The sequence below is a fragment of the Phragmites australis genome, chromosome 18 (genome assembly GCF_958298935.1).
Source record: "Phragmites australis chromosome 18, lpPhrAust1.1, whole genome shotgun sequence".
Lineage (NCBI taxonomy): Eukaryota > Viridiplantae > Streptophyta > Magnoliopsida > Poales > Poaceae > Phragmites > Phragmites australis.
The window spans coordinates 23,162,237-23,178,687 of record NC_084938.1 but is presented as its reverse complement, the minus strand read 5'-3'; the positions used below and the strand labels follow the sequence as shown (position 1 = coordinate 23,178,687).

Genomic DNA, 16,451 nt, shown 5'->3' with positions numbered 1-16,451 from the left:
TTCAATGCCGTCGCTGCCATGGATTCGGTCATGTGCAGAAGGATTGCCCAAGTCAGCGGGCATACATTGCAACGGAAGATGGGTACATCAGCGCCTCTGACATTGAAGAAGAAGAAGAACCAGTTGTTGAGGAGAGCAACGAAATCTTGGGCAGTGATGACACAACGACCTATAGGAGCATCATTGTGCAGCGGGCGCTCAGCACAAAGGTACAACAACCAGAGAAGCTGCAACGCCATAACTTGTTCCAGATTTTCTTCGTCATCCAAAATCGGCGAGCACGTGTCATCATCGATGGAGGTAGTTGTAATAATTTGGTGAGTTCAGATTTGGTCAAGAAGCTTGGCTTGACCACACGCCAACACCCCCATCCATATAATCTTCAGTGGTTTAATGATGCTGGAAAAGCTAAGGTAACACAAACTTGCAGAGTTTCTTTTTCCATTGGTTCCTATGTTGATTATGTTGACTGTGATGTGGTACCTATGGAAGCTTGCTCACTTTTATTGGGTCGACCTTGGGAATTTGATAATGATGCTATACACCATGGTAGAAGTAATACATATACTTTTATGCATAAAGGAAAGAAAATTACTTTGGTGCCTATGACCCCTGCTGAAATTGTACAAGCTGATAAAGAACGAGCTGCTAATTTGCGTGATACTAAATCTGAAAATCAGCAAGTTGCTAATTCTCTTTACCCACCTAAAAAGGATAAGTCTGCACCTAGTTCTAAGGTACAGGACATAAAATTGAAGGGTTGTGTTATGCTTGCACTAAAAAGTGACCTTGCTGAAATTTTTAATAATGATATTTGCTACACCTTGGTTTGCAAACGAGTTTTGTATTCGCTTGATGATGTTATTAGTTCGATACCCCCTGCTGTCACTAACCTTTTGCAGGAGTATGAGGATGTTTTCCCAGCTGAGATACCCCCGGGACTGCCACCTATGAGAGGGATAGAGCATCAAATCGATTTGATCCCGGGAGCAACATTGCCAAATCGTGCTGCGTATCGAGCCAATCCCGAGGAGACTAAGGAAATTCAGCGGCAACTCCAAGAGCTTTTGGACCGCGGGTATGTACGTGAGAGCCTTAGTCCTTGTGCTGTTCCTGTGATTTTGGTTCCTAAGAAAGATGGTACTTGGCGTATGTGTGTTGATTATAGAGCCATCAATAACATTACTATTCGATATCGCCATCCTATTCCTAGACTTGATGATATGCTTGATGAGTTGTGTGGCTCTGTAATTTTTACAAAGATCGACTTGCGTAGTGGTTACCACCAAATTAGAATGAAACTTGGAGATGAATGGAAAACAGCTTTCAAAACTAAATTCGGATTATATGAGTGGTTAGTAATGCCTTTTGGTTTAACTAATGCACCTAGCACTTTCATGCGTTTGATGAATGAGGTTTTAAGAACTTTTATTGGACGATTTGTGGTGGTTTACTTTGATGACATATTGATTTATAGCAAGTCTTTGGATGAACATATGGATCACTTACGTGCTGTTTTTAATGCTTTACGTGATGCACGTTTATTTGGTAACCTTGAGAAGTGCATCTTTTGCACGGATCGAGTCTCTTTTCTTGGCTATGTTATTACTCCACAGGGAATTGAGGTGGATGAGATGAAAATTGAAGCCATAAAGAGTTGGCCGGTGCCCCAAAACATCAAACAGGTGAGAAGTCTTCTTGGACTTGCAGGTTTTTATCGTCGTTTCGTGAAGGATTTCAGCGCCATTGCTGCCCCCTTACACGAGTTGACAAAGAAAGGTGTGGTGTTCTATTGGGGTAAGGCACAAGAGGAATCCTTTGACACTTTGAATGACAAGCTTACGCACGCGCCATTGCTGCAACTTCCAAATTTTGGTAAGACCTTTGAGCTAGAATGTGATGGTAGTGGAGTTGGCATTGGAGGTGTTTTGATGCAAGAAGGTAAGCCCGTTACATACTTTAGCGAAAAATTGTATGGCCCTGTTCTTAATTACTCTACGTATGATAAGGAATTGTATGCACTTGTACGTTCTTTAGAGACGTGGCGTCATTATTTGTGGCCTAAAGAATTTGTTATACATTCAGATCATGAATCGCTTAAGTATCTTCGTTCTCAAAATAATCTGAATCGTAGACATGCTAAGTGGGTTGAATTTATTGAATCTTTTCCTTATGTTATCAAACACAAGAAAGGGAAGGATAATATAATTGCTGATGCTTTGTCTAGACGATATGCTTTGTTATCCCAACTTGATTATAGAATTTTTGGACTTGACTCAATAAAAGAACAATATGTGCTTGATCCTGATTTTAAAGATGTATTGCTGAACTGTAAAGAGGGACGTACATGGAACAAGTTTGTGATCAATGATGGATTTGTGTTTAGAGCTAACCGTCTATGCATTCCAGTTGGTTCCGTTCGTCTTTTGTTGTTGCAGGAAGCACATGGAGGAGGATTGATGGGACATTTTGGTGCTAAGAAGACGGAGGCTATGTTGGCCACACATTTCTTTTGGCCAAAGATGAGGAGAGATGTTGAGCGGTTCGTGGCACGCTGTACCACATGTCAAAAGGCTAAGTCTCGCTTGAATCCACATGGTTTGTATATGCCTCTTCCCGTTCCTTCTATTCCTTGGGCAGATATTTCGATGGACTTTGTTTTGGGATTGCCTAGGACTAAGAGAGGGAGGGATAGCATTTTTGTTGTTGTGGATCATTTTTCTAAGATGGCACATTTTATACCTTGTCATAAAAGTGATGATGCCGTTTATATTGCTGACATTGTTCGCTTGTATGGTATGCCTTCTACTATTGTTTCAGATCGCGACGCTAAATTTTTGAGTCACTTTTGGCGCACTCTATGGAATAAGTTGGGTACAAAACTATTGTTTTCTACTACTTGCCACCCACAAACTGATGGCCAAACGGAGGTAGTGAACCGCACTTTGGGTACCATGTTGAGAGCTATTTTGAAGAAAAATTTGAAGATGTGGGAAGAATGTTTGCCCCACGTGGAGTTTGCTTATAATCGGGCAACACATTCTACCACCAAGGTAAGTCCTTTTCAGGTAGTATATGGTTTTACCCCTCGCGCTCCTATTGATCTTTTGCCTTTACCTACCACTGAAAGAACACATAGTGATGCTAGTGCACGTGCTGATTTTATTCGTAAGTTGCATGAAACAACTAAAATAAATATCGAAAAGATGAATGAAAAGTATAGAATTGCTGGTAGTGAAGGTAGGAAAGAAGTCAAACTTGAACCAGGTGATTTAGTGTGGTTACATTTAAGAAAAGATAGGTTTCCAGAGCTGCGTAAGTCTAAATTAATGCCAAGAGCTGCTGGTCCTTATAAGATAATTGAGAAAATAAATGATAATGCATATAAACTTGAGTTGCCACCTGAGTTCGGGGTTAGTCCTTCTTTTAACATTGCAGATTTGAAACCTTACTTGGGAGCCGATGATGAGCTTGAGTCGAGGACGACTCCAATTCAAGAGGAGGAGGATGATGAGGACATCACTCCCTCGGATACATACAATGATCCTCCATTAAACTTTCAAGGTCCAATCACAAGAGCTCGCGCACGACAATTAAATTTAGAGGTGAGCTCGTTCCTAAGCAACTCTTTATATAATTTTGAGAAAAAAATATCAATTTCACAAACAAATTATTGAGATATTTATTCATCACGTCTAGTCGTCAGTCTCTATCTTACAAGTTTGAACACCTGGGTCGTTTGATTTTTTTTTTCGCTATTCTAATTGACTCATGGTTTCTCTAGCACAAATCATATATCCAGACGAAAATCCAGTCGTACTTACCGAGTAAAACTAGTCTAATATAATACTTCTGCCACACGGGCAGAAATCTACAAGAAGCAGGGACTGGACAAATGGACTGGTCGGACAGATGAGTCGAAGCTCCAAGTCACATAGCAGTAGGTCAAAGGCTTAACCGACGGACGGATCGACGGATCAATCAAAACTCCAAAACAAGTCAGACCTCTTCTCGCAAGAGAGCAGAGCACTCGCAAATAGGGATGGCAACAAGGGCCATCCCGTCGGCAATGTTTTTCTATCCCTATTCTCATTTAACTATCTAGTAAAGTTTTTTTTTATCTCTATCTCACAGAAAATTTTATGAGAATCAAGTCGCTAATAGATATATAAAATTGAATGATAATCGATTATTTTTATATATTAATAATATGTTTGTATGTATAAATAAGTAATTTATTAATACGTACGAGGGTAATTAATACAAGATATGTTAAATATTGTATGTTAGATAAAAAATATAAAAGTAATTTATATTTCTTCTATATAATATAATTTTTTACATTTATATACTTAAAAGTATGTGTATATATATATGATGTCGGGATATAGCGGGAGCAAGATCCTAATATAAATTTGTCGGAATCAAATCTTTTTATACTCATTTCTTAATAGAAGAATTCTCCTTAAGTTAAAAAAGAAAGAAAGTCAGACATCGCGCCATGATAGCAGGATTGCACGCAGGTCTTCCAAAGAACTCAGAAAACCCCGTGCCGCCGGGCAGTGAGTCGGAGCAAGGGGGAAAGGGACCCCGCGCACTTACCCCGTTGGCACGTCGCGGCCAGCGATTCCCAAGCTGGAACCGCGGCTGACGCCGACGTCCCTCCTGACCGCAGCCTCCACCACGCGCGCCCGCGCGAAACCATCTGTCCACTGGAACCCACCCTCGCCCGCGCGCGCTCCGCTCACTCGCCACTTTGACCATTCGCTTCCCCATCTGTGTGACGAGTGGCTCGCGGGACGACCGATCACCGTCTCGCTGATGACGCCGGCCTCGCCCCGTCCCGCTCGTCACGGGTGCAGTCGCGGTCACGTCCACGTCGGCCCCCGCCTGCGCCCCGAGGCCGGCGGAGTGAGCTGCCGCTGTCGTCCCCGTGATGGCGAGGAGCCGGAGGGCTGGACGCGTCGCTTTGCGCAAACAAAGCAACGCTGCTGGCAGACGGCTGCAACCGCGAACGGCTCGAGGTTTTGGGGCAGTTTATAGTATTTTCGCACGGGGAAATCACTCGCCGGTGACGAAACATTGTAGAACGAAACGGATCGCTCGTTGCGTTGCTGAATGCGATTGACACGTCAGGGTATCTGGGGGATGTGACGATGCGGATTGTGCTCAATTCTTTTTTTTTGTGCTCAATTCAGATGGTTACCTAAATCAAACGGCGGTGAAGTTGGCGCGGCTGTACCGGGCACTAGTATGTTTGGGTGTCTGAATTCTTTTAATATAATTTGGTGGATATGTATAATTTTAAGAATAAATATATTTAATTGTCTATATTTACTATTTTTTATGTATAAATGGATTACAAATATATAGCCTCATTTTTGTTGAGAAGTGAAGCTCCTCATCCTGTATTTATGTAGGTGAATCTACTTGTTAGTATCATAAATTTATTTTTATATGAGTAACTAATCATAATCTTAACTCTTGTATCCAGTTACGTGACTTTAGATTCAGTCAACTAAACAGAAAATCAGTTCAACCTGCATAGACAGATACAATCAACTAATTATTATTCTTTTTAATTCATACGATTCTACTCAATCTAGTTCCCTTAACCTGCTTATACAATATAGTTCTACAAAACTACATTCGAGCAACAAAACACATCCTACTGGATCATCTCACACGTGCAAGACGGTTTAACCATACGTCCCATTCGCGTATGCGGCACCCTGCATGAACTAGGGAAAATCAAAAGGCAAAATTGAAGAGCTAGGCGACTACTGCGCAACCTCTATCAAGTTTTCCATTAACAATGTGATAATCAATCTCGATACGCATAGTTTGACCATGCTAAATTAGATTGTTTGCTATATGTACAACTGCTTTGTTATCACAGTATAGCACCAGTGATATGCTCTTAAATATCCAATTTAATTTAGCAGGATTTTACAACCACAGCAACTCGGATACACAATGTGCTATGGATCGAAACACTCCTGCAGTAGATGGTGCTGTTGCGCTTTGCTTCTTTCTTTGGTAGAAAAACCAAACTACCTCCAACAAATGCATGCGCAATATTCTGGAATTGATCATCTATCATCTACAAAATTGTCCCACTCAGCATAAATATATCATTCAACTTGCAAGTTTCCTTAACAAGTTACCTACAATGAATCCTTAATATCTAGAGGTCGAGTGTCTATCATATAGAGAATCAACCTAGTCATCGTCAGTATAACATTCAACTTTCAGCTTCACTTGAAGGGTATATAAGAGGCCTTCCGCCAACCAACCTTTGAGATAGCACAAGATCCGATACACTGCCTCTATATGAGATGATCTATAATCATACATAAACTGGCACGCCACACTTACTGTGAAGGCAATGTAGAGTTGAGGGTGAGAAAGATAAATAAGTCTCCCAACTAAGGGATATAAAAGAACAAGAGTGTCGCTTCACATAAATAACCATTCTTCCATGACGAAATTTTGAACTCCACATGCAAATCCATTTGAAACTTACATTTGAAATCAAAATCTAAGTTATGCTGATCTGTGTTCCAGTCCCATCAACGTCTCTGATAATAAAATCACCGCAGCAACGTATTGTGACTGGTTCTAGTTAGATTTCGTTTACTTGGGGAGTAGAATAGAATATCCTTTAATCAACATATTTTTACTGAAAAATATGTCAAAGTCTCAAAAACAGAATACATCATTGTCTAACCACCAACTGAGGTTACCACGTGGATCATATTCATGCTAGATACAAGTTGCATATTAGGCAGGTGATCTCAGTCCTACTATAACAATAGTACGAATAAGCTCAATCCAAAATGTTTTATCCAAATCTCAGTGTATACAAATTGGTTAAGAGATCAGTCAGATCGTGTTAAAATGCCGTGTCAAAAAAGTACAATACCAAAATTGCCTGATTAGTAAGGGCCTGTTTAGTACAGTTTCTGATGGCTTTTGCTACTCAGAAGTAAAAAGCTAAATCGAATAGTTTGCTTTTGAAAATAGCTTATGAGGAGCAAAACTATTATTATTACTAAAAGTTAGAAACTAGTCTGTAAGAGTTTTTGTAGTTTCTAAGAGATGATATTATGAGATGTATTACATATATTATAAATTTTATTCATATCAAAAGTCAATTTAAGAGTAAGTTTTAGAAAAGTCTCAATCCAACCAAACAAGCTCTAAATACAGTTCTAGTGATAATTCACAAACTCTGCTTTCTTCAAATAGCTGTACAACAGAGCTAAAGAAATAATAGCCAAAAAAAAAAAGAAGTGAAAGGCTACGATGGTCTTTTCCATCTACTTCAACGGTTGGGATCTAATCCCAAACATTTCAATTCCAGGCGCTAGAAGTTGGCGGGAACCAGAGCTCGGCTTCGTCCAGCTTCATCAGGTCTTGCAAGCCTTCCCAGAGCTGCTCCCCTGTTTCCTCTCCACCGAGCTCCTTGGCTTCCGCACTGCACAACGACGGCGACCATGTATCTGACGACTTCCCCGCGGCACTTGCGTCGTCATTGCCATCGTCGTGGGCGGTCGGTTGCTCGGGGAACGGGAAGTTGAGCTTGGCGCGCGGGCCGCGGAACTCAATGGCGGCGCTGTCGTAAGCCTTGGCCGCCTCCTCGGCGGTGTCGAACGTCCCGAGCCACTTGCGCACCGCGCGGCGCGGGTCGCGGATCTCCGCAGCCCACTTGCCCCACGGCCGCTGCCGCACGCCGCGGTACTTGTTCTTCTTCTTCCTCCGCCTCCTCTGCCCTCCCGCCGCCGCGTCGGCGGCGGCGGCCACCTTCTCCGCGCCGCCCAATGCGACCACCGCGGCGGCCTCCCCCGCGAAGAACTCGCAGCCGAGGCACTGCTCCATCCCGCACACCCGGCACACCTCCCCGCGCGCCGCCGGGAAGATCTCAGGCGGCGGCGTGGTATACCCGGAGATGACGTGCAGCAGGGCGGCGACAATGACGGTGTGCTCCTGCTCGGAGTCGATCAGCTTCCCTGCGAACGGCGCAGCCACCTGTGGTGGAGGCTCCGGCGGATCGGCGCTGGCGGAGCTCGGCGAAGGAGCGTCGAGGTGGCCGTTGTATCGGATCTTGTACTCCTGGTTCCCTCCCATGGAGAAGATGCGATTGGTCATGGGTGGTGCTGTCTCTGAGCTCGTGTGTTTTGGCTGATGGCGAGGCGCCGCTTGAACTGAGCAGGAGCATGGAGGGCGAGAGGCTTTTATACGAGGTTGACGTCGCAGCCGACGCGGAGGACAGTGGAGCGCACGGACTAACTAAGCTCTGCCGCTCTGATCAGGGGCGTCCTTAGCCGCGCGAAGAAAACGTGTGAAATGTGCGCGTGTTGGGGCCGCTGGTTTCCGTCCTCTTTTTTTCATCCCGGTTTTGGCCTCTGCCCTTCTAGCTTGTTCATAAAATTATCGATAACCGCTTAATTATTACGGTTACCTACCGATTCGGTTCGAATTGTATTTATAAATCGTTCGATTTTCGATTAAATTAAAAATTAAAAATTTATTTTTTAAAAAATAACGAAATTCAACTGATTTCTATCGAATTCAATCGAATTACTATTTGATTATCACGGTTTTCATAATAATTACAAAAGACCGGTTTTTAGACATCAAGTGTATTTGTAAACCTTACCTCCTGTGCGTCTGAGTCGTTGAAAGGGTCAAAGGGGTGGAGCAGGGTGACTGACGAGGAGGTTCAGCACGTCCGACGTGATGCAGAGGTCGGTCGTGGCTCATGGCCCTACCGGAGAAGGATTTGCTGTTTTGGATAAGGGAGTGCTGTGGTCCAATACTCCAAGATATAAATAAACCTGATAAGTTTAATTTTCAGATAAAAGCTGGTCCTGTGTTCTTATCTGGTCGTCAAACCACACTAGGGAACGAAGATTTTTTTTCCAGTCATTATTAGTTTTGTCAACTTATCTAAGTCTTTTTTTTTTCAGCTTTGCTATATCTCACCTAGACAAATCAAAGAGTGATCTCAACTGAATTTTTATTTATTAGATCTGTACTAGAATTTGTGTTGGATGGTTAGCCTTTTACAAAATTCAGACAATTCTGCCTCTCTCTTCTCACCCTAATTTTTTATAATACTTACACATACAAATTTTATATCAATTACAGTTAGCTTATATTAAAGTTATAACTACTTTACACGAAAATTTTAATCATATTTTTATGTAATTTTTAAGTAATAATGGTGTAAGGAAGAAATTCAAATGAAAACCACCTCACTCTCATCTGAATTTTTGTTATTGCTATCATCTAATACAAGTTTAAGCCATAGATCTTAGATCTAATGGTTAGAAATATGAATGAGATTTTCTTTTAAATCACCTGGGTGAGTATAGGCAGGCCACCTTTTTTATTCTCAGTTACATACTCTCCCTCTAATCTATATTTAGTAAAGAGCATGTACATCTTTAAAAATAATATATAACTCTAAAAAATATATATATTTCACTTATAAAGAAGTATATACATATTAGAATATATATATATATATATATACATATATAAAAGAAAACAACATATACATATCAGAAAGTATTATATATTTTAGTTATAACGAGATTGATTATGAATTAAATGGAGAGTATGTATTCCTATCAGTACACACTGATTTTCCTACATATATCATCAAAATAAGTTTATTTATGCAGAAATTATGGTGAAATACATCTTTCTTCTGCTCTAAAGATATGCTAGTGGTCATACTTTTAAAATTAATTTAAAAGTGTAAAATAGTGTTTCTTATTTTCAAAAATTGACCGAGAGATATGGTAGCATTTACATTGAGTGCCGAAAATAGAAATCAAGGACGTGAATACAGGTTTGGGGGTGTTTAAGCTCTCCTCCGCACTACACTAGAAAACCAAGTTTTTTTTTAAGATGTGCGTGAAGCGTCCCGTAGATATCCGTGGATCAACATTAGTTTAACTTAATTAACTAACAAGCTATTTTGATTGTTGTGAATTAATAAGTGAAAAAAGGAAACAGTGAAAACGTGGATTTTGCAATTACCACACAGGCGAGTGAATATTAAAAAGAAAGAAAGTTGGCCGCAAGTATAAATAATGCTATTGTTTAATCGTCCTGCCTCCTGTTAAACACGGCCCGCGTGTTCTTTATTCAGTGTTGAAGCACCAAAAATGCGAACCATGTTGAGGCCGTGAGCCTCGATTTTCCACCAAACAGCACGGGGCAGGGGCAGTATCGGCAAGTGAACATCGGCAAGTCGACGGCGACAAGCGCGGACAGATTGGCAACAGCTCCACGGTGGACGGGTGGAGGGAGTGGAGCGTCAAGCTGCCGTCAACGTCGGAGCGTCGCCCACTACTCACGCATATCCATAAATATATTCTTATCGCATGTTTACAAATAATAATACTAAAAATACTTGATTATATGTAAATAGGGAATATTAAAATTTAAATTATAGTAAGTGAAATAATATCTTTACACCTCTGCGATCATACCAAGAGGTGGTTCCTAAAATCATTGCTCGCTTCTTTTGGAGGCTGCTTACTCGTATCAAAATAGTACTACTATTAGTTCTGAGAGCTTCAAAATCAAAGGACTGTGGAAATTGTATTTCTTGACCGTGTCATGAGGCATCTCCAACGGAGGTAGCATCCGCCATTTGCATCACTATGCAGTCACTTTTGCCATATTTGCTTTCTCCTGTCGTATTAGAAGAGGTGACATCTAGCGCTTTCACTAGGGTAAGGTACTTAAATTTGAGGTATACTCTCTTTTTTTTCAATAATATTTACAGATAATAACTGTGAGTTTGAAGGAGAAGAAAAATAATATAATATAAAGAATACAATAGCTGCTGGAGGTAAAAAATAAAATATTATAATAATATTAAATAATACTATAATAATACTGTAGAGAATAAAATTTCAGACTATTTATTAGAGATACTGAGAAATTAATCGGCACATCTGCGATTCCGCCATCTGTTTGATGCCGTCCAATTCATCTCACGCTGTCGTGACTCGTGACACTGTAGGCAAAAGCAAACTGCCGAGCTAGTAATTTGCAGCCTTGCTTTTACCTTCGAAATCCACTACATTCGCACCGAGCCATGACATGCAATCGGATTTCACAATGGGAGTGAAAAGGAAATAAGAAAACGTGCTGCGCTGCGCTGGTCGGCGATGATCAGCGGGCCAATCAGACCGTGCCTACGGGACAGGACGGTGCAGGACCGGTGGGACATGCAGGCAGTGTCAGATAACTGTGCACGGTGCTGCGATCCGGACTCGAATTCCACCTTCGGGAAGGAAAAGCGCTTGACCGACCACCCGCTGCCGACTTTCTGAGGTGACAAGCGAATAAAGTGGACACTACACAGCCTCATGCCGACCTCTTCCTGTCGTCTCGTCAGGGCCCCTGGCACGTTTCCGATCGATCGGAGAAAGGGACGGGGATTTGGAGAAGGGAATCGAAGGAGGAAGAAGCAAGAACAGGAGGATAAGAGAGATAGAGGGAGGATAGTTGTATTGAGTCTGGCATTTTGTTCAGAGTTTTTGTCTCCTCGTTCTCACGCTCGGGTCTTTAAACCTCATAGCTATCCAATTATACAGTCTACTGGCCTGACAGGTATCGTGAATTGAGTTTGAACACCCTTATGCCTCGCGCTCTCCTTTCTGACCCATGCCTAGTAGCACCTTGGTCCTCTACTCATTGATCATCCTCTCTATGGACAGAGGTGTTGACCATAACATCCTCCCTCCTTGGGTCGCGGCTTGCCCCCAAGCCACTACAGACGGGAAGCGGGCACGCAACTCGGACTCGTCTTCCCATGTCGTCATCTCCGGAGGTAGTCTCAACCACTGGATGAGCACCTGGCGAGCCGCCCGGGAGCCTTTGTGGTACAGACGCCATCGAATGATCTTGTCAGGTGTAGATGGCGCGACCTCATCACCGTTGTAGGAGTCTGGCAGAGCACTTTGCACCGGTGTAGCAAGAGGTAGACCCTTCTTGAGCTGAGACACGTGCACCACCGGATGGATCTTGCTTGTTGGAAGCTTCAGCTTGTATGCAACATCGCCACTGCGAGCTTCAACCTGAAAGGGACCGTAATATCGAAAGGAGAGTTTATGGTTAGCTTGATTAGCAATGGAGGACTGGATATAGGGCTGCAGCTTGAGGAAAACCCAATCGCGAATATTGAATGATCGCTCAGAACACCTTTTGTCAGCTTGGTCTTTCATACGCTGACGGGCACGTTCAGGATGCTGCCTCAACAAGTTGGTCTGCAACTGACGATCAGTAAGTCATTGAGCCAGATCAGAAGTAGCACAAATAGAGGTGTCAGTCAGACCAAAATGCTTAGGAGGGTGCCCATATCAAGCTTCAAAAGGAGAGTAACCGAGAGCTGAATGCAAAGTAGTATTATACCAAAATTCAGCTAATGCAAGCCAAGAATACCATTTGCGGGGGCAAGCATGAGTGAAACAATGCAAATACGCCTCCAAGCACTGATTCACGCGCTCGGTTTGCCCGTCTGATTGCGGATGGTATGCCGAAGACATACAAAGTGTAGTGCTAGCAAGCCTGAACAACTCCTTCCACAGTATGCTTGTAAAAACACGATTGTGATCCGAGATCAAGGATTGAGGCATACCGTGGAGTTTGTAGATGTTCTGGAGATACAATTGAGCGACTTGCCCCGCTGTGAAAGGGTGAGCCAGCGCCAAGAAATGAGCATATTTTGTCAATTTGTCAATGATGACCAATATGCAATCGAAGCCATTGGAGCGAGGAAAACCCTCGATGAAGTCTAAAGATATGATTTGCCAAGCCGCATCAGGGACTAGAAGCGGTTGGAGCATGCCTAGGTACCGAACGTGCTCTGATTTTGCTTGCATATAGATTGTGTAGGAAGCAACATACTTGCAGACGCACTGTTTGAGTCCCAGCCAGGAAAACAGCTTGTGAATGCGAGCATATGTCATTTGGAAATAAGAATGGCCACCAATTGGGCTAGAGTGTAATGCTTCCAGAATTGTTGTCTGAACCTTGTGGTTGCAGCCTACCCAAATTCGCCCTTTTATGGTGCACAATCCCATTCTTTAAGCTGAAGTCTTTCAGAGTTGCACCGGCCACAGACAACTGAGCGAGTAACTTCTGAGTGACAACATCATGTTGATACCCAGCAGTGATAGCTTCTAACCAAGCAGGAACAACTGAGGAAATGGCATACACTGATGTTGTTGCACCCAGTGGATAGTGAGACAACGCATCAACAGCCTTGTTATCTTGCCCTTTCTTATATACCAATCGAAACTGAAGTCTAGGAGCTTGGTCATAAGTTTCTGCTGCCAGGGCATATCCAATCACTGAGTCTCCAAGTGGATAAGGCTCTTTTGATGTGTACACATCAAAAATTCTCCATGGATGAGATATTGGCACCAATGATCAACCACCAGAATAATAGCTAGCCCTTCTTTTTCAAAAGTGGAGAGACCTTGATTGCGCAGACCCAGAGTTTTGCTCCAAAATGCAATTGGGTGGCCCTCCTGCATAAGCATAGCTGCAATGCCCTTGTCTGCAGCATTAGTCTCAATGACAAATTGCTTGGAGAAATCCGGCAACACCAACACCGGGGCTGACACGAGAGCTTGTTTCAGTGTGTCAAAAGCAGATTGGTGCTCAGCTTTCCACTGTAACTCGACATTCTTCTTCAAGAGATTAGTATGTGGATGACAGAACCACCCAAAATGGCGCACAAATTTGCAGTAGTAACCCACTAACCCTAGAAATCAACGAAGTTCTTTGACACATGTGGGCACTGGCCATTGTTGGATGGTTTGGATAGTCTTCACATTGGTTGAGACACCGTGGGCATTGATAACATGGCCTAAGTACATGAGACTGGGTCAGGCAAAAACACACTTTGACTTCTTGATCTTCGGTTTGTTCTAGGCCAAGATGGTAAAGACTTGCCGCAGCAGCTGCACATGATCCGACAAGGAACTATTGTAAATTAGAATATCGTCAATAAACACCAAGATACCTTTGCGCAACAACGGTGACAAGATGCGGTTCATAATGCTCTGGAAAGTGGCTGGTGCGCTAGTAAGTTCATAGGCCATGACTCGAAACTCGGAGTGCCCATTATGTGTTTTGAAAGCTGTTTTCTGTTGATCTGTAGGGTGCACTCTGAATTGTTTGTCTATGAGGGGTTTTAGTGAGAAATGGATGCATTGGATTAAAAGTGTTGTGAAAGGTGGAACTTTAAGTGTGATATTAAACAATCAAGCTGGCAGCTATTTTACTAGTTATAAGGAGGTGAGACAGGGTGATCCTCTGTCCCCCTTTTTATTCAATTTAGATGCTGATTGTCTTGCTAAGATGATTCAAATTGCTCAAGAAAAAAGGGATATTGTTGGTTCGACCGCCCATATTTTTGAAGGGGGAATAGCTATACTTTAGTATGCTGATGACATTATTTTGTGTATTCAGCATGATCTTGTGAAAGCAAATAATCTCAAACTCCTTCTTTACCTTTATGAATTAATGTATGATTTAAAGATTAATTTTCAGAAAAGTGAAGTCATTTGTTTGGGAGGTGATGAATTGCTAACAATAGAGTATGTTGATCTTTTTCACTGTCAAATTGGACATTTCCCAATAAAATACCTTGGTGTTCCTGTGAGTCCCAGCAGATTACATGCTGCTGATTGGATTCCTGTGGAAGAGAAGATTCTGAAAAAATTGGATGTGTGGAAAGGTGGTCTTTTATCCATTGGGGGGGGGGGGGATCACTCTTATAAATGCTAGTTTATCTAATGTCCCCATCTATCACATTTCTATGTATCTTCTCCCTAAAACAATATTTGAACATATTGATCTTGCTAAGAGAAGATTCTTTTGGCAAGGGGGTGGGACAAAAAAGAAATACCACTTGGTTGCATGGCATAAAATTTATAGACCTAAAGTGAAAGGAGGTTTTGGCATTAAAGACTTGAAGAAAATGAATTATGCTTTGTTATGTAAGTGGTGGTGGAAATTGAAGAAAAATGAGAGAATTGGGAAGTCTATTGTCAAGAAAAAGTATCTTTCAAATACCTTTGTTCCTCTTGTGAAATGCGAATTCGATGATTCTCCATGTTGGGTTGACTTAATAAAAGTGAAGCCTCTCTATCTTCAAGGTAGAAAGATTTTAATTGGTAATGGGAGCAAGGCTAGATTCTGAGAGGATGCTTGTATCTAGAAACAACCTTTAGCTAACTTGTTTCCTACCCTATACAACATTTGTTTGGATAAAAACATTTCTATCTTTGATGTTCTTATGAGCCAGTGGAACATTTCCTTTAGAAGATGGCTTCCTATAGAGTTACAAAATTAATGGAATACTATTAAAAACTGGACCTCCTCTATTCATCTGAATGACTTAGATGATGAGATTATCTGGAGTCTGTGTTATAAAGGCAAATACTCAGTCAAATCTATGTATGGTTCGTTGATGAGAGAGTCTCTTAATCATCCTTACAAACATATCTAGAAATCAAAATTTTCTGAAAGAATTAAGATATTCATGTGGCTTCTTGAACAGAATTCTATTTTGACTAAAGATAACATGATGATAAGGCGGTGGGTTGGTGATGGTACTTGCTATTTCTGTACTCAACCTGAAAGTAGTAGGCACCTCCTTTTTGTGCCCTATTGCTAAAGCTATGTGGAACGTTGTTGCCATCTGGATTGTGGCTAATACCATCCCAAGTTCTATTCAACAATATTATGACTGGATATCAGATTATGTTAAAGCTGATAAGAGTTTCTATTCTATAGGTCTTTCTGCTATATGTTGGGCTATATGGAAGGCTCGGAGTAAGGCTTGTTTTGATAAGTAGCTAATTCGACATCCTAATGAGATCATTGTGTATGCTTGTTCTTTGTTAACTTTTTTGGCAGAATATCTCAAGGATATGACCAAGGAGGAGCTGATTCGTGGGGCTCAAAACCTGCTCCAGACGATGTCCCATGTGATGAAGCAGCATCAACCTTCTTCGAAGGTTCTTGGTGGCTTTCTGTGCCCTCCACCAGATGAAGAGGAAAATGATGAGGAGCAAGACTCATAGAGGGATGAAGATTAAAATAGATGATATCTCAATGTTGGCCTTAGGTTGGTTGCTTTTGTGAACGTGCTAGGAGTATTTTCATCTACTTGTGATAAAGTTCTCGATCTCCCTTCCTGTCAGTTGTTTAGTTTCTACTTCTCAGTCTTTGGAGTATGCATAGCAATGGTTTTAAACTGATATCTTTTGTTGTCTTACTTCTGTTGATGTAAGGATCTAAGTACGATGTGATTCCGTTAAGCTCTTAATGGAAATAAGGTATCCCCGTATTCAAAAAATTGTTGATAGCTGGCGCGCATGTCAATACTAGAGAAGATTGAGGATCCT

The 16,451-nt window shown here is 41.9% G+C and overlaps 1 protein-coding gene across 1 annotated transcript; it reads right to left on the bottom strand.

The window, feature by feature from the left end:
* Positions 1–7,207: 7,207 nt before the first annotated feature.
* LOC133899367 (ethylene-responsive transcription factor ERF109-like) lies at positions 7,208–8,222 on the bottom strand. The gene has a single exon (XM_062340357.1). It carries the CDS (start codon positions 8,149–8,151, stop codon positions 7,357–7,359), a length of 795 nt encoding a protein of 264 aa, XP_062196341.1. The 5' UTR covers positions 8,152–8,222; the 3' UTR covers positions 7,208–7,356.
* Between the last annotated feature and the right edge of the window lie 8,229 nt (positions 8,223–16,451).

Excerpts from the sequence above, each read along its gene's own strand:
- LOC133899367 (XM_062340357.1), bottom strand. The coding sequence starts at position 8,151 with ATGACCAATCGCATCTTCTCCATGGGAGGGAACCAGGAGTACAAGATC.